A 22,528-nucleotide genomic window follows, 5' to 3' on the forward strand; every position below is an offset into this window, starting at 1 on the left:
TATCCTATATAAATTTAATTAGTTTTCAAGTTCTAGATAAGTAGTTATTAAGTACTTAAATACCTCTAGTTCTTGTATATCAAATCCTCCATCAGAATTCATATATAGAAGCTCTTCGAAATCCATAATATTCGAGTACTTAGTAAGTACTTAGTAATTACTTGCCGTTAGACTGTAAATTATGAATTAAAAGAAAAGTTGAAATTCAGCGGGAAGATACAGTAATTATAAAGATCATGCGACTTGTTATTGATGACTAATGCTTGTTTTGATCACGTGTAAAGGGTAAGGATCACGCGACCCTTCCCGTAGGGTCACGCGACCTGTAGCCACTCCGAGTCCAACGGAGACAACAGGAGACTTGATGACTAAGGGGCAACCGCTTCCCCGTGATGCGGTGGCTAATTAAATGCCTTGATGCCTTAATGTCTTACTGCCTTAGGCTTTCAGGCCACAGCGGACTAAGCTAAAGCGGGTGATATCAGACCGGCTGTGAACCTCATCCCGCACTACCCATTTATGCCGCGGTGGTAATTCTCGCCCTCTTCCTACACCCACTGCCTCCCCCCCCACCACCCCCCGCTTCCCCCGAAGATGTCCTTCTTCGGCTTTAATACCACCCTGCCTAGGGATCGAGCTCCTGCGGGTGAACAGAGGGGTATCTTCGACACCCCTGATCCGTTCGCCGAAGTTGCCCGCGCCAGACTGGCAGCAAACTTCCGAGACGACAAGGATGACGACGTGTAAGTCTCTCCCACTCTGCTTCACTTAGATCAATTGAGACAACGGGGGCCATGGAGCTGACCAGCGGCGCTTTCTTTCAATTGCTATAGCATCGACTTTGAGGATACGTACGATGGCCTGGGAGACCAACTGGACGATGACCAGGATGCGTTCAACGATGACACGTTTGGTGGCGGCTTCGACACTGGCCCGGTTGGAAAGGATTTCGACTTCTTTGGAAAGACTGCTCAGGTCGCCGATGTGATCGGAGAGGAGCAGATCCGTTACAGCCTTCAGAAACCCGGTGCGCCTGCGACCGCTCCTTCGCAACCCACGGCCGATACTTCTCTGCCAGACACTGCGGACCAGAAGCCCAAACGGTCTGGCTATGAGAAGTACAACGACCCGGGTTACATCCCCGATCTTCAGGCCAAGTCTAGCGTCTGGGGCATGTCGAAGAAGCCGGAACAGCATTTCCAGCAACAGCTGCAGCAGCTGCAGCAGCCCACGCCCCAGATGGTAGCGCAAGCAAAGAAGATGCTGAGTCTCGAGGAGGTGGAAGCGCAACTGCGGAGACAGGGTCCATCTTCGCTCCCCGCCCAAATCCCGCTGTCCCTTCCGCAGTCGATGCCAGAGCCCACTCAGCCTCTCCAGCGAGCTCAGATGCCCCCTCTGCCCGAAGGCTTCCCGCAGCTGCCGCCTGAGATTCTACAGGCCCAGTTCGCCAAGGGTGTCCCACCGGCACTGTTGCAGCACCAGCCACCCATGGTTCCGGAGCCGTACCCGCTCCCTCCAAACCTGCCGATTCATATGCTGCAAAATGCCAACTTGCCTCCTCAGCACATGGTGCCTCCCCAACGTCAGGCGATGCCACCGGCGGCTCAGCGACCCCAGCAGCAGCAACCGCCCCTGCCCCAAGCTTCCCGTGGTAACAACGCGCAACTGCCCGTGATCACCAACTCCCAGCAGTTGATGCACCTGACGGAGGAGCAGCGCGTAGCGTACTTGATGGAAGATGCCAAGCGGGCGAAGCGCAACCACAAGATCTTCCTTCTGTCCAGGGGTAACGGACTGATGACCCCGCAGGACAAGAACTTCATCACCCGGATCCAGCTTCAGCAACTAGTCGCTGCTGCTGGTAACGTGGCGGACTCTGATGCAGAAGCTGTCTTGGCAGAGGACTTCTATTATCAGGTCTACAGCCAGATCCGGGGTGCGCCGCGGCAACATCCGCACCAACCTCTTGGTCACTTTGCGCAGACATACCTTCTCCAGACAGGCAACAGGCTCGGGGGGCATGGCTCTCGCCGGCAGTTCCAGAGCGCCGACAACCACATGCAGAGAATGCAGCAGCAGGTCCAGCGTGCGGTGGAGGCTGCTAAGCAGAAGCCTAAGAATAAGCAGCTTATCATCGAGGGCAGCTTGGGTAAGATCTCTTTCAGCAACGCTAAGACGCCAAAGCCCATGCTCAACATCAAGCGTCCGGAGAGCTCGGAGGGCGCCAAGACGGTGAAGAAGCCGCACACCGATTTGAGCGTTAGCGATCGCAAATCAGTCCTGACCAATCTGGAGAGTGTATACAGCACGCTTATGGATATGGAAGACATGGAGCGCACGATGCCTCCCCCGCCGGATGAGAATGATCCCGAGGCCATTCAGAAGCACATGGAATGGAGACAGAAGATCCGTTCGCTCAACCAGAAGCTGTGGCGCAATCTTAAGGTCATGGAACCCATTGTTCCCAACACCAACACACCCCACCCGTTCATTGCCTTCCTTGCTTATCCCAAGGGCAAGAAGGCCATTCCCCGCATTTTCCGCCACATTGATCAGGAGCAGCGCGTTACTATTCTTACTATGATTGTTGTACACTTGGATTCTCTGGACGTTGTCCGACGCGCCCAGCCTGTTCCGGGTGAGACTCAGCCCTCTCTGGCCGTTCGGGAAGCCATCGAGCTTTTCTCCCAGGCCGTCATGCCCAGTCTTCTGGGATACGTCAACGAGGCGCCATTCAATATCATCATCGGGTTGCTGGGGCTTGTCATTGCGCAGACGCATGTCCAGATGATCTCGAGGACCCGCATTGGACTTGGAATCTTGACCATGCTTCTCAGTCGCGCCGAAATTGTGAAGGAAGCTGGACAGGCTACGGAGCGGGACTGGCAGCAGTGGGTTGAGAAGTTCAATGTGTTGTTTGACACCCTTGAACCTACCTTTGCGGATATCTTCCCCAGCGCGATCAATGCTGGCGACGACATGTATGTTTGGCAGTTCTTGGCTGCCGTTGGTATCGGAGCTAGCCCCGAACAACAGCAACGCCTTGTTATTGCGGTCAAGTAAGTTCAACCCCCTCGTCTACATGGTTTACATCGTATTAACTGTTCTACAGGGACCGGGTGATGGAGACCGTGACTTACAGCAAGACGCTTCCTGCCGATATGGCCAGCGCGCGTCTTGGCAACGTCAACCTCTTCATGCGGGCTATTGGCCTCGATGTTGAACTTCTAGGTTAAATGACGGGGGCGACCTCCACGAGATACTTCTTTCGCTGGCCAATTCCCACAGCTCCTTGGGCAGGCTGTTGCCCCGATTATGCGTTATCCAGGACCGGACAGAAACCTATCCCAGTATCGACCGTGAACACCCGAGTCCCAACATGACAGGATCTGTTAGGTGGACTCCGGGCAGATGTCCTTAGTGAATTTGGCCTATACTTAAAGACCGATACCCGGTAAACGGGTGCTCGGGAGGGGACAACTGGCTGAAAGGTCAGTTGGTCTCTTGAGACGCGAAGCCGAGGTATGACGGCGTGCGATTGCAGCCGAATAATGGCACTGGCGAATGAAGCGCGTGCGACCAGTGATGTATTATGTACGCATCACCATGATTCTTATGTTCCGTCCCACGACATGTTTGGTGGGTCTGTCAATAGTGATGTCTTCTAGCTATGTCTTCATGTGTTCTCTTCAATCCTATTTCTTTTATTTTGGAAAATTCTTGTCGGTAGCCGTGGGTTTTGTATGGATCAGCCGAGTAGCCTGGCCCTGCAATGTGGAGGGACAGACTTATCCGCCTTATCATTTTATATTCACCGGCAAATCTCCAGCCTTGTCTGAGGCAATGCACTATCCCGATCTAATTCAACCACTGACTTCATTCCAGCTGTCTGCAGACCCCTCCAAAGATGGCATTTTTACCTCTTCTCCGGATCGATCCCAATATGGTCGGATGATCTCCAATCCCGTCGCATCACCATAACTCAGACCACGTACGGTATTCGCAATGAAAGATGATGCCAACATGTAGTTGTAAAACCTTGACGATCTTGCAACAAATGCAGGTCCACCCACATGACCAATTCTCTTTGTGTTCAAGCATCCATCCGCTCTCTGAAGGCGCCATTTGCTCTGCCTCACACACCATCCCTCGGTCTAAGGAATAACCAACAAGTGAGCCATAGTCCTGACATGCATTGGGAGCCAGGGTGTCCGGGTGCTTGAGGTAACTATAGATGTGGTACCCTGCACAATTGTGAGCGGCCTCGAGTGGCCTTGAGAGTCCAATAAGACTTCAAAACAATGAAAATGTCAGTGGCTGAAGCTGAAAGTACAATTAACTCGCTTCGAAACAATCACAGGTGCAGAGACGAACCTGCGAATTATCGTTATCCCGAGAAGTCTGTTCATCGCTGGTTAAGCGCCGTGCACGAGCTTAGCGGCTCACCCTGGACGCTAATTGCATAGTCACCTTGTGCTAGCCAGCTTAGTGACAGCCCCAACAGTACTAATGCAAGGCTACATGTTGCCTCATGCCCTGACCTGTGGTACTCTCCAGGATAATCCTTGCAAAGTTGGCAAATACGACTGAAGCGCGTTCAGCCCCTCAGCACTAATGCTGTTGCTGTCACACAGCAACTTACTTGGGGACAAAACGTGGATCGGTTTTGACTGTCACCAACTCCGTTTATACTGTACGCGGATCCACTTAACTAGTCGGCTAAGCCTAATATTTGAGATAAGTTCAAGTTCCGCCTATAAGACAGGAGTAATAATGATGATCATCTTTGGGAACGTAAAATTGGATCCATTATGGACTAACGTGGCTTTCAACGTCGACTTTGGAAGGAACATGAGTGTTGGCAGGTAACAGACCAATTTGCACCTCTCGTTCTGGTTGCATTCTCATATAAGATCGATCTTGGGTTCTGAGCTCTCCCAGTGAATGCTAAATGAAGTTGAGTAGAAGGATGATCTCTGAGCCCATCCAACTATACACGCCCTCGCTTAGCGATCTACTCACTTTGACTTTCGATAATGCTGGAAAGTGTGCTACGGTCTTTTCAGGATCAGCGGGAGAACTTAACAAGTACAGCCATCATGGATCTCTTGGGGTGTGTAGTCATCGCCCTCGCTGGCTACATCATTTACCAAGTTTGGTTCCATCCACTGTCCTCCTACCCTGGCCCATTTGTCGCCAAGCTGACCAACCTCTACTCGGTGGTTCACGCCATACGCGGCGATCGCCATGAGGACCTATACCGCCTGCATCAACGCTATGGGCCCGTTGTGCGAATCGGCCCGCAGCGCGTTTCCATTCTGGATGCAAAGGCGTTGGAGCCCATCTATGGCTTCCATGCCAACGTTCAGAAGGCCAAGTCGTACACCATGTTTTATGGCGTGAGCATCTTCACTGCCATCGATCGCACAGTGCATGCCCGCAAACGTCGTGTCATGTCTCATGCTTTTTCCAGCCAAGCATTACGTGGGATGGAACCTCATATCTTGTCAGCCATCCGCGACTGGTGTGCCGCTTTGATAGATCGGCATCCCGATGAGCAGGTGCCATCTGCGCCCTCCAGTCCTGGCAGCTGGTCAAAGCCCAAGGATATGGTGCACTGGAGTTCCTGTGTGATCTTCGATGCGCTTGGGGAGATCTGCTTCGGCAAGACATTCAACACCTCTGTCAGCGACGCCAACCACTTCTTCTTCCCGCTGATGGCCTTGAACCTCCGTATCATGAACATTTGTGGGCAGATGCCTATTCTACGCTCCCTGGGTTTTGAAAAGTATCTTCGGCGTGGCACCGTCGCCAATCGCCAGCGACAGATTGGTTTCTCCCGGCAGCAATTGCGGACTCGGCTGGCCGCAGAGTCCACCCAGCGTCGAGATATTATCTACTATCTGCAACAAGCACGGGACCCAAAGACCAATGAAGGCTATTCTGAGGCGGAGTTGATGTCAGAGGTTATGACATTGCTAGGAGCCGGTATGTACACAACCTCGTTTCAACTGTGACTTTGCCCTGCTTTATCCTTTGGCTGGAACTTACGGATTGAACTATCAGGTAACGACACTACGAATACAACATTAACTGCCATCTTCTACTACCTTGCTCATAATCCAGCTTTCCTTGCCCGGCTAAGCGCAGAGATTCGTACCGTCTTCCCTACACTGGAGGCGATCGTTGCCGGTCCCGATCTGTCGCAGATGGCTTACCTCCACGCTTGTATCGATGAAACCATGCGTGTATGCCCGCCTGTGCCTACTGATCTGCCACGAGAAGTGCTCCCTGGAGGGCTCCGAGTAGGAGAGTGGCATTTCCCAGCTGGCACGGTTGTCGCGGTTCCCACCTACGCGTTGCACCACAGTGAAGAACACTTCGACCGCCCCTTTGTGTACGATCCAAGTCGGTGGCTATTGTGTGGCAGCAAAGGCACTGAGCAAGGCGAGGGGGCGAGTGCTGAGGTGCTCAGTCGGCAGCGACAGGCCTTCGCACCTTTTAGTATCGGACCGCGAGCGTGCATCGGGCGGAATGTAGCCATTCTCGAGCTCGAGCTGACTATCTCCCGGGCATTGTGGATGTACGATATACGACTGGCACCGGGGACGGAGCAGTTGGGCGTCGGCTACCAAGGAGAATACAAGATCAAGGACCATTTCGCGGTTGGAAAGGAGGGCCCTGTGCTGCAGTTTCGGATGCGACAGAAATGAGGTTGTTTCTTGATTGTGTCTCGGGCGGGAGTTCATGGTTCGCTTCAGAACAAGGTCATTCCCCATTCCATTAAGGTTCCTAGCCAAGTGTTTCTGAAGCATGTGTACTAGCAAATCGCTGGTACTTTCAGTTGTCCCGCCCCTATCGGGGTATCATGATATCATTGAACTATATTTATATCACCAAACATCAATCAAGCGTCTTTCAAGCTTTGGTCGTGTCACTTACACTTTGTTTCGATGGCTGTAGCGAGTATCTGACAGGTTGTAGCGCAATACCCACCAAGATGCCCGGAATGTACAGCTCGGCTTTGACTGATACGCAGACAGATCAGAAGCGTGATCACTTACTGGGACAAGAGACATGCCCGTATTTTCAGCCGGCCAACTAGTTGGTATGTAGCTTCAGACGGTGATAGCGCCTGCATGGGTAGCTCCATTAGCCTATTGAAAGAGACAGATAGCTGACGTGCTAAAGATGCAGCATTAGCGCTGCGACCCCGCGCCTTAGTTGGGGTTATTGGGTAACGAGTAACTAACAGCTCCTTATAGGCCCGGAAATATTCTATCTCCCACACCATTTCAGCGTGGAGAGAAATTACAGGGGATCATGATAAGTTGCAAGTGTCGCTGCGGTTCACGGTTACATCACACCGATGGAATGTATTGCTACTACTACACATCACCCCAGAGAGACCAAATGCGGAGGCTGGACGTGGCAATCTCACCTCCAGAATAACTCTCCCGCATTCATAGGCGGAGTTTCTTCTTGGCGAATGCATCGTCTTGCTCTAGACTCCAAGCTAGCTATATTTCCATGTCATTTGTGGCACCTCTCAGCCCCAGACCAGCAGCTATCATGATCGGTGGTTGGTGAGCCAGTTGTTTCTCATCATCCCGTTCCCCTCCTCGGCCATCTGCAAGGCCGACAGCGCTACAAGCAGATGCATTAGGGTGGGTGGGTATATGTTGTCGGTTCTTATAGTATTTATATTGTCGCTACACCTTCACTGCCCATCTCCGATATTTCGTCACACAGCTTCAGATAACTGCGCTGGCATTCCATACAACCGCCATGATGGCTCTGGATATCTCCCACATCTGGCTCGCCCTTGTCGGTATCGCAAGCTTTTACGTCCTGCGATCTATCTATCGCCTCTATTTCCACCCCTTGTCTGGAATCCCCGGGCCTAAGCTTACAGCGGTTACGCATCTATATGAGTTCTACTACGATGTTATTTGCCATGGGAGGTTTCTGTTCCAGATCGAGCAAATGCATCAGCAATATGGTAGGTACGGAGAAAACTAACCCTCCGAAGCTCTGCTAACCTCTCCCTCAGGTCCAATTGTTCGCATCAACCCCCGTGAAGTCCATATCAGCGACCCCTCCTTCTATGATGAGATCTATGCCTCCAGCACTCGCAAACGCGAAAGGGACCCTCTGGCCTACGGCGCATTTGCGCTCCCCTACTCCATGATCGGTACGATCGGCCACGAACATCACCGCTTCCGACGCAACATCCTCAATGATTTCTTTTCCAAGCGGTCCGTCCTTGCCATATCTCCCTTCATCGAGGAGCGGGTGGGGAAGCTTATGGGGCGCTTCGAGGGGTTCTATCGCGATCAGAGTGTAGTTAATCTGAGCGATGCATTTGCCGCGCTGACTTCAGATGTAATCACCTATTACTGCTATGGAAAGCGCTGGGGATTCATCGAGGACAAGGACTTCCGCAGCGACGTTCACGGAGGAAACGAAGAAAATACTGGACTTGCCCACTTCAACCGCTTCTTTCCTTTTGTGCCGGAAACCATGCGCAAGATTCCGCTGCATCTGATGGCCCTATGTCTCCCCGGCAAGGCCGGTATGCTCCAGTTCCAGGGTTCCATTCTGAGCACGATATCCGAAAACACGCAGGATGCCTCCAAGGCATCGGGGAAGGACGACCGGACCATCTTCAAGAGGTTGACGGACCCCAGCTTACCAGTCGCGGAAAGAAGCCAGCGTCGCATTGAGGACGAGGTGTTCACGCTTCTTGGTGCAGGCACAGAAACGACCGCCAGTACCTTGATGATTATGACCTACTACGTGTCGCGAGACAAAAGCATACGAGATAAGCTGCGGAGTGAACTGAAGCAGGTCCTGCCCACGCCTACCAGTACCGCGACCTGGCCGGAGCTGGAGAAGCTGCCATATTTGGTATGTCGTGATTCTGCAATGCTGATTCTTCATCCTAACTGACTTTCACGCCTAGACGGCCGTTGTTAATGAGTCTCTGCGATTATCCTATGGGCTGATTATGCGGCTGCCCCGCGTGGCACCAACTGAAACACTAAAGTACAAGGACTATGTGCTTCCACCGGGGGTATGTTTTCTGTCACTCTGCCTTCAACACCCATCACAAGCTAACAATACTTGATAGACACCAATGAGCACTTCAACCTGGTTTGTCCATCGCGACCCCTCCCTCTTTCCCGAGCCAGACAAATTCAATCCGGAGCGCTGGATCAAGGCTGCCGAGGAAGGGGTTAATCTAACACGATACATTGTATCATTTATGAGGGGGAGTCGAGCTTGCATTGGGATGAAGTCAGTTCTGCCCCTACCGCTGTTGCAGTGTCTGCTACTAACGAGTTCAACAGTCTGGCATACATTGAGCTCTACCTGACTATTGCGCATGTGATGCGTCGGTTCAACTTTGATGTGGAGAGCACCGGCACGGAGATTATACGCATCACACGCGATAGGATTGTTCCTGGTACGGAGAAGGGGTTGGTGCGGGTGTATGCAAAGGTGACGGATATGGTGGAGTAGCAAAGAATGAATTAAAAATGATCAAAATCAGGATAAACGCCAATTGACAGACAAGTGACTTTACTGCAGTATTTATTTATATAGTACATCATCCTAGAAATTGATGTCAAGACATCACCTCAATTAAACACTGCTCTAGTAAATATCTTACATCTACAGTAGCAGAGCAACAGCACCATACCCATCTTACATAGCATGCATGCTATGTATGATGCAAGCAAAGTAGACAAAAAAAAGAATATGAAGCAACAAATTAATCAGGTCGTGCCCGGGTTCGAACCGGGGTTGTCGGAACTTCCGAAGCACAAGAAAGTACTCAAAATCCGAAGGGATAACCACTACCCCACACAACCGCATGCGGATAGTTGTCACCTGCGATTTATGGTTCATCAGGCCACTACTTCATTCCAACCTCCACTAGTTTGCTCGTTGGAGTGAGGGATCATTCAGACACATTCGGTAGACTACGTTGTGCAAATACTTTAACTAATTAACTGTATACTATTCCTTCAAGTGCACTTCATACTACACAGGAACATACTACGCATCCTACCTGGAAAGCTATTAGCAAGCAAGCAAGCAAACAAACCAGTGGGGACTCGGACCAGACCAGACCAGACCAGACCAACAAAGACCACCTGTTCGGCATGAGCAGTAATTACTTCATAAGTAACTGGGGAATGAATATACGCTCTGCATTGCATCTATCTACCCCTGAAAATGTTCCAGACATAATAATAATAACTCATCAGCACACGGATCCTCCCTCATTTACCCTGATCATCATCATCATCATCATCATCATCATCATCATCGTCATCGTCATCGCCAGCAGACTCAAGTAGATAGGTTGGTAGGTATTAGGTATAGCAATCTGACACTCGCAGATCGTTTCCTTAATTCCATAATATTATTTCGCCCCTTAACAAACCATGGGATTTATTACAAGGTAGGAAGAGAGAGAGAAAGAGGCAAATGGCAGCGTGACAGCCCACCCATGATTGATTGGACCCTTGGGATCGGGTGGAAGCGGTCCACTAGTACTTTGTAAGGTAGTGAGTAGTGAGGACCAGGTGTGATGTGGGAACTTCAGTTGGGACTGGATCCACTGCCGAGTCTGGTTCCTGGACCTGGCTGGTGCTGGTGGTGGTGCTGGTTAAAAGGGAAGATGAAAGAATAAGAGAATAATAATAGCATGGTGCCATCATAATAATACTATTGTTGTATTGTTGTATTAGTATGGTACTTTGCAAGAAACAGGGCTTGTGTAGATAGTATCTGGTGGTGGTGCAATCAAGTCAATTAGCCGTGACGGACGGACTTGTCTCGGGCCGTGTGTATGTTTCAGTTTCTTGTCTATCTATTCATCTTATCTATTCTGTATGATACTTAATTAGCCGATTGGAAGGAGTACTGTAAATGAATAAGATGGTGATCAAACAAGGTATTATTATTATGGATATGCAGTATGCACATGGCTGGATCTGGTCTGGAGGGTTAGAAAAACTCCGTAAGTCAGTACTCTTTTTTTCTTTTATTTTGGCCTGAACTTTACTCCGATTGTTATGCAGCATTGCTGCATATATGCATGCATCTGCAGCTGTGATACTGATACATAGAGATACAGAATACAAGGTACATATGAGCAAAGTAAATGGTGTGATGTGGTGGTGGTGGGATGTGGGATAATAATGGCGGGGGGGGGTAAGAATTAATATGGATCGTCCCGTGGTTGAGGGCCGTTTACGTAGACTGTCTTGGTTGATCAGCAGGTGGGATTAGGGTAATATGAGAATATGGCAAAAGGGGGTTATTAGAGAAGAAGAGTGAGGAAGGCAGACAGAGTAAGGCAGTAGAAGAGGCAATTAGGCAAGAAGAGACAGTACCTAGTAACTTGTTCACTCTGTACCTGAATATTACGGAGTAAGTACTTGTGACTCCATTGGAAGCACCAATTGCGGCCGCCCCTTAAATATCCCGTCCCCGCCGCCCGACTTTCTTCCCCCCCCCCAAATCTCCGTTTGCGCCATCTTACCTTTCCGTTTCATCTTCTTTCTAATTCCCTCTTCATCCTCTCTCTCTCTCTCTTCCTCTCTACCTTCTACTCTATCTTTCCCTTTCATCCTTTATCCTAATCATACACCATCATCATGCCTGCTGGATCAGTTCTTGTCACCGGGTAAGCTTCCCATCAATGCCTTTGTCCCTCCATCACACCCGCTGACCCCGCAATTCTCCCCCAAACAGTGGAACGGGCTACATTGGCTCTTTCACCACCCTCGCTCTCCTCGAGGCTGGCTACAAGGTCGTCGTCGCTGACAACCTCTACAACTCCTCCGCTGAGGCTCTCAAGCGCATTGAGTTGATCAGCGGCAAGAAGGCCGAGTTCGCTCAGCTCGATGTCACCGACGAGGCTGGCTTCGACCGTGTCTTCGAGGCCCACCCCGACATTGACAGCGTCATCCACTTTGCTGCTCTGAAGGTGCGCTTCCCTTACTTTCCTCTTTTCTATACCGTTATCTGCCTCTGCGTCGATCTACCTCTCTGCATATCTCGCGCGTCAATTGAGCTTCCTGGCTGACCGGTATCTAGGCCGTCGGTGAGTCCGGTGAGAAGCCTCTGGACTACTACCACGTCAACGTCTACGGCACCATCTGCCTCCTGCGCTCCATGGTCCGCCACAATGTCACCAACATCGTCTTCTCCTCTTCCGCCACCGTCTACGGTGATGCCACTCGCTTCCCCAACATGATCCCCATCCCCGAGGAGTGCCCTCTGGGCCCCACCAACCCCTACGGTAACACCAAGTTCGCTGTCGAGACCGCCATCACCGACGTCATCAACGCTCAGCGCAACAACGCCATCAAGGCCGGTAACGAGGCCGAGGCCCAGAAGTGGAACGGTGCTCTGCTCCGCTACTTCAACCCCGCCGGTGCTCACCCCTCTGGTATCATGGGTGAGGACCCCCAGGGTGTCCCCTACAACCTGCTTCCCCTTCTTGCCCAGGTGGCCACCGGCAAGCGCGAGAAGCTCCTCGTCTTCGGAGATGGTAAGTTTTTGCAGAAATATCCTTCGAATTTAGCATCTAACTAACTGGCCAGACTACGCCTCCCACGACGGAACCGCCATCCGCGACTACATCCACATCCTCGACCTGGCAGATGGTCACTTGAAGGCCCTGAACTACCTCCGCGCCAACAACCCCGGAGTCCGTGCCTGGAACTTGGGTACCGGCAAGGGCAGCACTGTCTACGAGATGATCCGTGCCTTCTCGGCGGCCGTGGGCCGTGACCTCCCCTACGAGGTTGCTCCCCGCCGTGCCGGTGACGTGCTCAACCTGACCTCCAACCCCACGCGCGCCAACAACGAGCTGGGCTGGAAGGCCGAGCGCACCCTCGAGCAGGCCTGCGAGGACCTCTGGCTGTGGACCCGCAACAACCCCCAGGGTTACCGCCAACAGCCCCCGGCCGAGCTGCTGGAGAAGCTGCAGAAATAAATAATGACTCCGCATATGCTTAGAATTTTTTCTTTTTCTTGCCAGGAAAATCGATAGAGACACGATTGGACTTGCTAATTGGATGACGAATTTCCTTTTTCCTTGTTGTATCTAGAGAGCAGAGCCTGATGTGATGTTGATGTAACTGTGATTTCGCCATGCAATATGCAGCGATAGGATAGACCTGAATCACGTAACTCTATCAATACAGATCAATGTGATAATGTACACCCAAACCCTTCCTTATCTATAAAACTACTTAGTATACACCTATTTACCCTTCCGACTCCTCCTCGACCCCGGCGTCTGTTCCTTCGCCCCAGACGACGACCCCGACGCCTTATTCTTCTCCATCTGCTCTGCCACCTCCTTCTCCTTATTCGCCAACGCCCTCCGCACCGCCGACTCCCTCTCCTTAACCTCAATCAACTTCTCACTAAACTCCCACAACATCTTCCCGGTCTCCTCATCCTTGATCTCCTTCCTCGCCAAATCCACCTCCTTACACTCCTTAACCATCCACCCCCCTTCCCCACGTCCATACTCCGCCTCCATCGCCGCATACAACACACTCTGCGCCCCCTGCTGCGGCGACTTCAACACCAACCACCACACCGGCCACGTCACCAGATATACCAACAGTCCCCACAGCGATCCCCCGGTCATCCACCTCCTCATCCCAGGCGTCCGACTAAACCCCGGATCCACCATAATCACCCGCGCACTGCACGGCTGGTTATCCGGCCTCTTGAACGCATTGAGATGTTTCTGGAACGATTGCGCAAACACCATCAGCGAGAGCTTGCTGAGTCCGTATAAACTGACTCCTTTCGTAGCCTTTTTAGCCTTGGGCTTGGCCTTCTCCCGCTGTAACTTCCCATTCTTCATCACTACCCTCCTTCCATCCCCATTACCCCCATTATCCCCCTGCGCAGCAGTAACCGCAGCAGCCTCCTCCACCTTCCTCAAATCCCACTTCGCGCCAATATAACTTGAGCACGTCGTAAACACGACCCTCACATCCCGATGCGCCGGCTGCGCCCTCAACGCCGGCGAAAGTATACTCAACAGATGGAAATTCGCCAGGTAATTCACCATCCACTCCTCGTCGATGCCGTCCACGGTCAGCTTCCGTTTCTGGGATACGGGCGGCGCTGCATTCCCGCAGAGAATCACCATGTCCAGGCGTCGTGGCGGGACATTATCGATCCATTTCGTGGCGAAGGTGCGGATGGAGTGTAAGGAGGAGAGATCGACTTGCTCGGCGTAGATTAGTTGGTTGTTGGTGCTCCGCCGGAGGTCCTCGATGTATTCGGAGAGGAAGATGTCGGTTGCTGGGTGTTGTGTGAGGAGGATGATTTGGGCGCCCCGGGAGGCGAGCGCGGATGTTACTTGCGCGCCGATGCCGGATGTGCCGCCCTATGCAATCCCCAAGGGAATATATTAGTATTGATGGAGAATTGGGGATGGGGATAGGGGAGGGGAGGGATATACAGTAATCATAACGACTTTCGAATGCATCAACCGCTCAGAGGTATTTCTAGCACCCCCGAAATAATATTTCAGGGCCGCCAGGACGACCGCCCAGGGGAGGAGTTTTAATATGCTCCATAGGTGTGGGACGGAGTTTGTGCCTTCTGTTATTGCTGTTGTGATGATTGGGATGGGCATTTTGTCGGAGGGGGGATGTGTTTGTTGTATGGTGAAAGGGAGACAGACGGAGGAGGAGACAGATATGTCCAGACACTCCGTCGGAGGTACTTACGGTACATATCTTAGCGGCCGATCTCCCGCCACTTCGAGCTGCCATTATCCTCCCTAACGTCCTTACTTCTCACTCACTATCCTACAAAGAAAAAGAAAAAAGAAAAGGGTATGGACAATGCCACCCAACAACAGAGCAACATACAATGAAGAAGATGAAGACGAATACTTCCTCCCCCTGCAAGACCAACGAGTCTTCGGCGCAGGGATCCGTCGCAAGCGCGTCCCGTTCGTGCGCTCCTCCGAACAACATCAGCAACATCTCTCTACCACACGGGTATCATCCTCTGAGCCAGCAACACCTTCTACGTCAACCGGGCAGAGTATAGCGAGTAAATACCTCTCGATTGTTCTGTCGTCGAAGTCGAAGTCGAATCCAGCTACTCCTCCTACACGATCACAACTTACACCGGAATCAGAACCGAGTTCGGGTTCACGGCCACATAATGAGCAGAAGGAAGAAGGAGGAGAAGATGTTGAGATTTGTCCCGTGTGTAACCTTCCCTACACTACGCCTACACATGGAACATCAGAAAGAGGAATAGGAGAAGGAGGAGAAAGGAGGAGGCATATACATGAAGCTACACTCCCGCATCAACTGAGTCTCCCGCATTCGCATCCGCCGTCTCATCTTGATCGCACGCGGCCTGGACTGCGGTATCTCGCTGCATACGGCTGGGATCCGGATTCGCGGGTGGGATTGGGACCCCAAGGAAGAGAGGGAATACGGGAGCCGGTGAAGGGAAAGGTGAAGGAGGATACGGTGGGGTTGGGGGCTGTTGTTCCTGAGGTTAAGGATAAGAGTGGAGATAAACGTGGGAGGGGGAGGGTGCAGAAGAAGAAGGTGTTGAATGCGAAGGAGGCGAGGAAGGGACAGTTGGAGGAGAGGAAGAAGGGGGAGAGGTTACGGGAGTTGTTTTTCCAGGATGAGGATGTGTTGAGGTATCTTCATGGGAAGTAGGTTGTTTTCTTTTTTTTTTATTTTATCATTGGTTTCGGGGGGGGGGGGGGCGGGGTTGGTTTGGTATATACCAAGGAGTTCGAATAAGTATTAGGGTTCTGCTGGTCTGCATGGTACATACATAGTCACTACATACACAGAAGATAGTAGAGGCTAGTATTAAGGTCCGCAGTAGGTGTGCTGCGGAACGAGGCTGGTTCAGTTGAAAGAATGGCCAAGGCTACCGGAAGAAGCGGTGCTTCTTTTCCTTCTTCTCTTTCTTCTCCTTCTTATCCTTCTCTTTCTCTGGCGGCGCTGCTCCGTTCGTCGCTTTGCCGTTCGGTCCCAGTGACATCGCCGCCAGCGCGGATGTCGGTGCCATCGGGTTCAGATTCACCGGAACTGGCTTCTTCACGGGCTGTGCCGGTGGCGGTGGAGCTTCCCGCTCGAAGAGATGCGCCGGCGCTGTGGGCTTGGGCCGTTCGGCGGGAATGTCGAGCCGGCGTCGGTCTACACTGAGATCGCCCACCTGGCGCAGGAACAATCCGGGAGACAGCATGTGCGATGTGGCCAGGAACACGTCCTTGCCGCACGACTGCGAGATCTCGTAGCATGTGCGTGCCTCTCCATATGTAGCACCACCTGCCATGAACACGATGATCCGCTGTTTCGGCTGCTCGCCAGTAGACCGTGTCCGTGCCCACGTCGGTTTGGCACTGCGCAGCGACGCCTGGGACAGACTCTCTTGTTGTCCCGGCGAGTCGGCATCCGTGTGTGGCCGCGTGAACGGGAAGACGCCGGGGTCCAGCGTGCCGCGCACCAGCTCCTCCAAGATCAACTTGAGGTTCAGGTCGTAGCGCGAGAGACTTTCCTCTTCGTCGATGGGCCCAGACGGCGGCTTCCTGGTGAACAGCGGCTGCACGGGTGGCTTATCGTCCTTCAGAGGCTTCTCCACACGGGCTCCAAGTAGATCGAGGTTGGCTACAATTTCACCGTCCTGCGGTGCAAGTTGCGCGTGTGCCAAGAGCTTCCGGATATCACCCGCGAGGATGCCTCCCCGGTAGATAATGTAAAGCAGCAACAACCTCAGTCGCTCTGGCTGCTTGATCGCATCGTCGTCTAGCAATTGCACCAGCTGGGAAGCCAGGTTCTTTGCCTTCTTGTAGTTCTCGTCCATGCCGGTGGCGAAGCATTGTTCAACCGAGCTTACTTCGATGAGCTTGTGTTTCTGGAAGTAACTCATACACTCCTGCGCCATGTTAAGGTGCAGTGTATAAGCATCTCTTCCCTTTTGGAACTCTGTGAGACCCGCCAGCATGTCCTTGATAGTGTTCACGTTCGCTTTATCATTGCTGCAGCGCCGTTAGTAAGGAAAGAAAGACCATCAACAGCTGTCACTCACTCTTCCGCAAACTGAGGGTTGGCAGCTCGGAACTTGGCAAAGTCTTCACCTAGCTTGCCGAGCACGTCCTTCATATGCATGTGGCGATACTCCACCCAAACACTGTCTTCTTCGTTGATCTCCATATCCTTGACTTCCTCGTTGTGGCTTCCCTCATTGATGACAGTCTTGTAAGTAACCTTGTCGCCATCGCTGATCGGAAGCAGATCGTGCACCATGGACTGATATGTAAACTCATGGAGCAAGGGCGCGACCAGGTCCATGGACCGATCAACGATCAACAGCACTCCGCGCGGTCTGGGAGACGGGGGCGGAAAGTCGCGCTGGAATTGCGCAAACTGATCCAGCTCGTTCTGAATGAACCGCGCCAGGTGTGAGCACAGTACGCTGGCCTCGTGTGTTGGTGCCCGGGGGCGGTAGTACCGGATCACTGGGTACTCTCCTAAGCTCGCACAGAGCGACACAACCTATCCAGTCAGTACCAGCTCATCTACACAGGTATTCTAGCTCACCTTCTGCGCCAAGCCCTCCAAGTGTGCGCGGATCAAGTGATTACAACCAGGGTGGAACAACACCGGAAAGCTCCACGGGTCTCGGAAGGTAATCAGGCGCGATTCCCTGGGGAAATAGTCGGCATTCATAATCTGAACATTGGCGATCTGGTCGCGAGCAATCTGGGAACGGTCCAATCTAGCGCGCTGTTGCGGATCGAGAACTGCGAGCGACGTCAGCACCAAGCGGCCGTTGAGGAAGCAGGTGCCCGACATGATGTCCAAACCAACCACGCTTTCCGGTATCTCTTCCTCTCAAAGTCCGCCATAATACAGTCGACAATGTGTGGGAGGGGCGAGAGGATATACAGCGCATCCATCGTAGGATTGGGGGAGCGCCGATGCTCGATCTGCTCAACATCTTGCGGGAGGCCATTAGCGCCGCACCGGGACGAGGAGGAATACACAGAGGGGAACTTACTGGTAACATTGAGATTGAGAATATCATCCTCACTGACCGCATTGTCGATTAGCTTGCGACTGGTCTCGTCCACCACCAAGACCTTCCACTGTAGACAGAATGTCAGTTCTGCGGCGGGGTGAAACGAAGCGGGGGCCAAATCCACGGTAAGGAGAAGGGGAGGGGAAGCAATCGCACCTCATTACCCGCCGCATAACGGATCGTATTCAAAATAACTAGCGAGTAATTAGTTAATGAATAAATGGTCTTTATGTAAAAGGCAGGGAAAACTCACGATCACGCTGGATGTTGAGGATTGAGGAACTCATTGTGGCTGACCGGCAGCCCTCACGGGGGCATAGACACTAGACTTCACGATTGCTGGGGAGGGGAATGACGGGGGAGCGGTAGGGAGGGAACCGGAAGATAAGGCACAGCCAGAGCCAGCAATGGAGGGGCGAAGTAATGGAGAACAATACTCAGGGGCAGCCGTGATGGACACCAGCGATGCGGGCAGGCTATCTTTTGGAAACGTAAGTCGGGACTCAGGATATCCCCGAGACTGGAGACTGAGACAAGAAGAGACCCTCTTTCTGCTCTTTCTCCCCAGCGGGTCAAAAGCATCATTCTTCCTGTCTAATCTCCCGATCCGCCAGGCGGTGTGACCCCTCCCCTTCCTGTTCCGGTTAGTCTGCGGCGATCGCCAGCTGCAGGCAATGAGGCACTCAGGCACTCAGGCCGCGAGAAAAAGCCGATGGCGAATGATTGCCATCCAGATAGTATCCTCGGGTTTCAACAACTATTCCCTCCTTCGCGCGCGGTTGCAGGACGATGCGGTGATTGGTCTCTGACTGGTCAGGGGTTACTTGTTTCGGTTCCTTTTGGATCTCCCAAATCAGTCCCTCGTTTTTTCCTCTCTCGCCTCCTGCAGTTAAACTACATTTCCGATCTCCGCAGAACCCGCTCCGCAGCTTGACAGTAACGGCAATCATTCGATTCGACATTGCTCCCGGCACAGCTCGGTGGGATGCAGTCATGGAGTCGCAGAGGCAACTATTGCCTCTTCTGCACCTTCCAGTCGGTGTCACGTCCCGTCAGGACATTTGTGACATCTCCGGTGCTGCAGAGATCCGTAAGGCCTTCCAAGAAACAGCGCCATCTACAAAGCCTGGAAAAGAAAAATGAGGGAGCTACGGTACATATCCATCACCCTACCCCACCACTTGTCTATTATCTTTGATTTCAAATGGCTGACTTTTGATCTACGTGTAGTCTTCCAAGAGATCTGCTCCCCCATCCTTCGCTTCGAAACGGAACACCCGACAAACGCTTGCAGCAAAAGATTTCGCGGGCGTTGTAACACACGCTTTGAGCATATACCGGCAGAATCTTACAGATAAAGATGACCCAGCTTTGGCTAATTGGGCCCGGTTTGAACGAACCATGCTGAACGCATGTAAACTAGACGAGCGAAAAAGCGTTGGTCCATTACGCCACATCAAGGATGCGCTGCATAGATCTTACCTCCAAAATGGTGTTCGGGGTTTAATCAACGAGCTGGAGTTTCACATGTACGCAGAGGATGTCACGTCGAGATACTCAGCTCCCAATCTCGAAGCACAGAAGAAGGTGGCGGATTTGCGACGCCCGGCCGAGTGGTATCCGCAAGCGCGCGCTTTGCAACGAACGATTCATCTGCACGTGGGACCAACGAATTCGGGAAAGACGTATCACGCGCTGAAGCGTTTGGAAGCATCCAAGCGCGGCTTTTACGCTGGCCCCTTGCGGTTGCTCGCTCAGGAGGTTTTCCATCGCTTCCAAGCGAATGGAACCTCCTGCAGTCTCATCACTGGTGATGATGTCAAGATTCCGGAAGATGGAAAGCCCTCCAGAATTGTCAGCAACACCGTTGAGATGGTCAGCTTGGGAGATCAATATGAGGTCGGTGTTGTTGACGAGATCCAAATGATCGCAGACCCTCACCGTGGGTGGGCTTGGACTCGTGCCGTGCTCGGTGCGCGTGCCACAGAACTGCATCTCTGCGGTGAAGTCAGAGCTGTGCCTTTGATCAAAGAATTGGCTGCCTTGACTGGCGACAAGCTCGAGATCCATCGGTATGAGCGACTGAACCCGCTAAAGGTTCAGAACCGCAGTCTCAAAGGTGACCTGAAGAATCTCCAAAAGGGAGATTGCTTGGTTTCATTCTCTCGTGTCGGTATCCATGCATTGAAAGCAGACATCGAAAAGAATACTGGAAAGCGGGCAGCCATCGTCTATGGAAGTCTGCCGGCTGAGATTCGGACCCAGCAAGCCAGTCTGTTCAACGACCCCGACAATGACTACGACTTTCTCGTTGCTAGTGACGCCATCGGTATGGGTCTGAACTTGTAAGTTGCTTCTATATACTTCTCCCTGTATCGGGTCTAACTGTAGCAGGAGCTGCAAGCGCATCATTTTCGAAACGTTGATCAAACGGGTTCCTGGAGGTCTCCAGAGACTTAGCGTGCCTGAAATCAAGCAGATCGGTGGACGCGCTGGACGGTATCGGTCCGCCGCGCAACAGCAGCAGGATAGCGGCTCCGAGGAAGACACCAACGTCGGCTATGTGACTTCCTTGGAAGATATTGATTTACCTTATATTCGCGAGGCAATGGATAGCGAACCCCCACCGCTCGTGTCGGCCGGTATCCTTCCTCCCGACTCAGTCTACCAGAAAGTTGCGGCGTACTTCCCGAGCAATGTTCCGCTAGAATACTTGATCAAACGCTTGATGGTGGTCTCCCAGGTCCACCCGCTGTTTTTCCTGTGTGACCCTCGCAACCAGCTGGAGAACGCCGAGGTCATTGATACTGTCGATGGATTGCGGACGGCAGACCAGCTTACATTCATGGCCTCACCTATGCACACCAGGCTCATCGCCGGCCGCGATGCTGCCATCGCTTTTATCAAATGCGTCGCAGAGCATTCCGATGGTCGTCTGCTAGACATCCAGGCGCTCAACCTTGAGATCTTGGAAGAGCCGGTGTCCGGTAACAAGGAGTACCTTAACGAGCTGGAGACCTTGCACAAATCGGTTATCTTGTATCTGTGGCTCAGTTACCGGTGTGGCGGAGTTTTCACGGATAGAACGTTGGCATCCCATGTCAAGCAGCTGGTGGAGGAGAGGATGGTCAGAGCGTTGACTGAATTCTCGGCCAACAAAAAGCTCAGAAAGGATGCCTCTCTCCGTCGACAAATCGCGCTGCAGAAGCAGATTCAGGAGCAGAAACGGCTGCTCGCCGATGCAGATGTTGACTCATACGGTACCGAAGATGAGACTGCCGCTGTTGATCTGTCTGCTGACGAAGAGCAGATGGAAGAGCAGCTACAAGAGCAGTCTGAAGAATCTGGAGAAGCTCCCCAGGCGCGTGCCGCATAGATACCATATACACATGTAATATAGTTTGATTTGTTGAGATGATCATGTACATAGCTCAAACTCAACTCCAGAAGACGCCACGACGTCCTATCCACCAAGCACATTATACACGGTACAAGAAGAGAGTAATTACACAAGTTTATGAAGAAATATTACTACTTGCAATATATCTACATAATTGCACACTTGAGAGTAGATAAGTAGAGCTGCTTATCTTATCGGTGCCGGATTTCCCGAAAACGCCACAACGATTTTCCGCGCCAGTGAGCTTTGCCGGTTCCAGAACCGCGGAGAGAAGACGCAGTCCTCACTTTGCGACCAGAGGAGTGTTTTGCACTCTCTCGCGACATCCTCTAATCATTACTCCAGTCATTCATCTATACCACCTCATTTCTCTAGGGTCGACAAACAATCACAATTCCCTCCATCCGCCATGGACGACCTCCAGTCGCTGGAGCTCTTTTCGCTCGTGTCGCGGATAACGAGTGAAATCCAAAACCATCTCGGCGTCAACGACAAGACGTTAGCAGAATTTGTGATCGACCAGCACCTAAAATGTGGCTCATTCGTGGATTTCAGCAAGAGCATGGAGGAGATGGGCGCGGAGTTCCCTCGGAGTTTGCTGGAGAGTATCGATCGTCTGGTGCTTACGATGCATCCGAAGTATAAGTCGAAGAAGCCGGAAACGACGAATAACTCGGGCGGCGATGATGATATGGATGTTTTGGATGCGCTGGAGAAGAAAGCGCGTGTGTTTAAGGGATTGGCTGTGCCGGATAAGGTTCAGCAGTGGGATGAGGAGAATGTCGATGAGGGCGATGCGAAGGCTGATGCTATGGATGATACGTTTGCTATGCTGGAGGGATTGGCGGGCAAAGCGCGTCAGGATAAACCTGCCCCAGCAACGCAGTCGTCGTCGTCACGGAATGACCGCGGCAGTACTAGGAAGCGCAGCAGAAGCCCCGATTACGATGATCACCGACGTGGACGCAGACGCCATGATAGATACCGGTCTCGGTCGCGATCGCAGAG

The 22,528-nt window shown here is 52.2% G+C and overlaps 8 protein-coding genes and 1 non-coding gene across 9 annotated transcripts; 6 read left to right on the forward strand and 3 right to left on the reverse strand.

Moving 5' to 3' along the window:
• Nucleotides 1-594: 594 nt before the first annotated feature.
• Nucleotides 595-3,236, forward strand: BO87DRAFT_299028 (deadenylation-dependent mRNA-decapping factor PAT1; the record flags this gene model as incomplete). The annotated part of the gene is made up of 3 exons (XM_025619079.1): nucleotides 595-743; nucleotides 834-3,059; nucleotides 3,113-3,236. The coding sequence occupies 3 exons, from the start codon at nucleotides 595-597 to the stop codon at nucleotides 3,234-3,236; spliced, it is 2,499 nt and encodes an 832-aa protein (XP_025484337.1).
• A 1,470-nt stretch (nucleotides 3,237-4,706) lies between these two features.
• On the forward strand, nucleotides 4,707-6,893 carry BO87DRAFT_372921 (cytochrome P450). The gene is made up of 2 exons (XM_025622408.1): nucleotides 4,707-5,988; nucleotides 6,067-6,893. The coding sequence occupies exons 1-2, from the start codon at nucleotides 5,100-5,102 to the stop codon at nucleotides 6,711-6,713; spliced, it is 1,536 nt and encodes a 511-aa protein (XP_025484338.1). The 5' UTR covers nucleotides 4,707-5,099; the 3' UTR covers nucleotides 6,714-6,893.
• Nucleotides 6,894-7,541: 648 nt separating this feature from the next.
• Nucleotides 7,542-9,643, forward strand: BO87DRAFT_133876 (cytochrome P450). The gene is made up of 5 exons (XM_025618070.1): nucleotides 7,542-8,002; nucleotides 8,054-8,910; nucleotides 8,966-9,076; nucleotides 9,134-9,300; nucleotides 9,354-9,643. Exons 1-5 carry the CDS (start codon nucleotides 7,789-7,791, stop codon nucleotides 9,523-9,525), a joined length of 1,521 nt encoding a protein of 506 aa, XP_025484339.1. The 5' UTR covers nucleotides 7,542-7,788; the 3' UTR covers nucleotides 9,526-9,643.
• Nucleotides 9,644-9,784: 141 nt separating this feature from the next.
• Nucleotides 9,785-9,878, reverse strand: BO87DRAFT_t39. Its single transcript has one exon. It is a non-coding gene; the product is annotated as a tRNA-Gln (tRNA).
• A 1,662-nt stretch (nucleotides 9,879-11,540) lies between these two features.
• On the forward strand, nucleotides 11,541-13,145 carry BO87DRAFT_372923 (NAD-dependent epimerase/dehydratase family protein). Its single transcript, XM_025622409.1, has 4 exons — nucleotides 11,541-11,704; nucleotides 11,773-12,007; nucleotides 12,118-12,574; nucleotides 12,627-13,145. The coding sequence occupies exons 1-4, from the start codon at nucleotides 11,676-11,678 to the stop codon at nucleotides 13,019-13,021; spliced, it is 1,116 nt and encodes a 371-aa protein (XP_025484340.1). The 5' UTR covers nucleotides 11,541-11,675; the 3' UTR covers nucleotides 13,022-13,145.
• A 106-nt stretch (nucleotides 13,146-13,251) lies between these two features.
• On the reverse strand, nucleotides 13,252-14,727 carry BO87DRAFT_326070 (putative oxidoreductase). Its single transcript, XM_025620125.1, has 2 exons — nucleotides 14,516-14,727; nucleotides 13,252-14,440 (listed from the first exon to the last, which is right to left on the reverse strand). The coding sequence occupies exons 1-2, from the start codon at nucleotides 14,690-14,692 to the stop codon at nucleotides 13,292-13,294; spliced, it is 1,326 nt and encodes a 441-aa protein (XP_025484341.1). The 5' UTR covers nucleotides 14,693-14,727; the 3' UTR covers nucleotides 13,252-13,291.
• A 108-nt stretch (nucleotides 14,728-14,835) lies between these two features.
• On the forward strand, nucleotides 14,836-15,770 carry BO87DRAFT_403632 (putative G-patch domain protein). Its single transcript, XM_025625790.1, has one exon. The coding sequence runs from the start codon at nucleotides 14,904-14,906 to the stop codon at nucleotides 15,744-15,746; it is 843 nt and encodes a 280-aa protein (XP_025484342.1). The 5' UTR covers nucleotides 14,836-14,903; the 3' UTR covers nucleotides 15,747-15,770.
• Nucleotides 15,771-15,784: 14 nt separating this feature from the next.
• On the reverse strand, nucleotides 15,785-18,657 carry BO87DRAFT_412648 (Sec1 family protein). The gene is made up of 7 exons (XM_025626512.1): nucleotides 18,374-18,657; nucleotides 18,277-18,314; nucleotides 18,100-18,187; nucleotides 17,893-18,039; nucleotides 17,640-17,842; nucleotides 17,128-17,594; nucleotides 15,785-17,077 (listed from the first exon to the last, which is right to left on the reverse strand). Exons 1-7 carry the CDS (start codon nucleotides 18,405-18,407, stop codon nucleotides 15,967-15,969), a joined length of 2,088 nt encoding a protein of 695 aa, XP_025484343.1. The 5' UTR covers nucleotides 18,408-18,657; the 3' UTR covers nucleotides 15,785-15,966.
• Nucleotides 18,658-18,863: 206 nt separating this feature from the next.
• BO87DRAFT_326079 (ATP-dependent RNA helicase SUV3) lies at nucleotides 18,864-21,591 on the forward strand. The gene is made up of 3 exons (XM_025620126.1): nucleotides 18,864-19,273; nucleotides 19,351-20,465; nucleotides 20,515-21,591. Exons 1-3 carry the CDS (start codon nucleotides 19,106-19,108, stop codon nucleotides 21,494-21,496), a joined length of 2,265 nt encoding a protein of 754 aa, XP_025484344.1. The 5' UTR covers nucleotides 18,864-19,105; the 3' UTR covers nucleotides 21,497-21,591.
• Nucleotides 21,592-22,528: the final 937 nt, after the last annotated feature.

The sequence above is a fragment of the Aspergillus neoniger genome (genome assembly GCF_003184625.1).
Source record: "Aspergillus neoniger CBS 115656 unplaced genomic scaffold BO87scaffold_3, whole genome shotgun sequence".
NCBI lineage: Eukaryota > Fungi > Ascomycota > Eurotiomycetes > Eurotiales > Aspergillaceae > Aspergillus > Aspergillus neoniger.

Bases quoted from the DNA above. Each gene is read 5' to 3' on its own strand.
- BO87DRAFT_372921 (XM_025622408.1), top strand. From the start codon at position 5,100: ATGGATCTCTTGGGGTGTGTAGTCATCGCCCTCGCTGGCTACATCATT. The intron at 5,989-6,066 runs GTATGTACACAA...TTGAACTATCAG, and splicing joins TATGACATTGCTAGGAGCCG to GTAACGACACTACGAATACA.
- BO87DRAFT_372923 (XM_025622409.1), top strand. From the start codon at position 11,676: ATGCCTGCTGGATCAGTTCTTGTCACCGG. The intron at 11,705-11,772 runs GTAAGCTTCCCA...TCCCCCAAACAG, and splicing joins GGATCAGTTCTTGTCACCGG to TGGAACGGGCTACATTGGCT. The intron at 12,575-12,626 runs GTAAGTTTTTGC...CTAACTGGCCAG, and splicing joins GCTCCTCGTCTTCGGAGATG to ACTACGCCTCCCACGACGGA.
- BO87DRAFT_326079 (XM_025620126.1), top strand. From the start codon at position 19,106: ATGCAGTCATGGAGTCGCAGAGGCAACTATTGCCTCTTCTGCACCTTC. The intron at 19,274-19,350 runs GTACATATCCAT...ATCTACGTGTAG, and splicing joins AGAAAAATGAGGGAGCTACG to TCTTCCAAGAGATCTGCTCC. The intron at 20,466-20,514 runs GTAAGTTGCTTC...TAACTGTAGCAG, and splicing joins ATCGGTATGGGTCTGAACTT to GAGCTGCAAGCGCATCATTT.
- BO87DRAFT_412648 (XM_025626512.1), bottom strand. From the start codon at position 18,407: ATGAGTTCCTCAATCCTCAACATCCAGCGTGATC. The intron at 18,188-18,276 runs GTGCGATTGCTT...TTCTGTCTACAG, and splicing joins GTTATGCGGCGGGTAATGAG to TGGAAGGTCTTGGTGGTGGA. The intron at 17,078-17,127 runs GTGAGTGACAGC...ACGGCGCTGCAG, and splicing joins AACCCTCAGTTTGCGGAAGA to CAATGATAAAGCGAACGTGA.
- BO87DRAFT_326070 (XM_025620125.1), bottom strand. From the start codon at position 14,692: ATGCCCATCCCAATCATCACAACAGCAATAACAGAAGGCACAAACTCC. The intron at 14,441-14,515 runs GTATATCCCTCC...GGGATTGCATAG, and splicing joins CGAAAGTCGTTATGATTACT to GGCGGCACATCCGGCATCGG.
- BO87DRAFT_403632 (XM_025625790.1), top strand. From the start codon at position 14,904: ATGCCACCCAACAACAGAGCAACATACAATGAAGAAGATGAAGACGAA.
- BO87DRAFT_133876 (XM_025618070.1), top strand. From the start codon at position 7,789: ATGATGGCTCTGGATATCTCCCACATCTGGCTCGCCCTTGTCGGTATC. The intron at 9,077-9,133 runs GTATGTTTTCTG...AATACTTGATAG, and splicing joins ACTATGTGCTTCCACCGGGG to ACACCAATGAGCACTTCAAC. The intron at 9,301-9,353 runs GTCAGTTCTGCC...CGAGTTCAACAG, and splicing joins CGAGCTTGCATTGGGATGAA to TCTGGCATACATTGAGCTCT.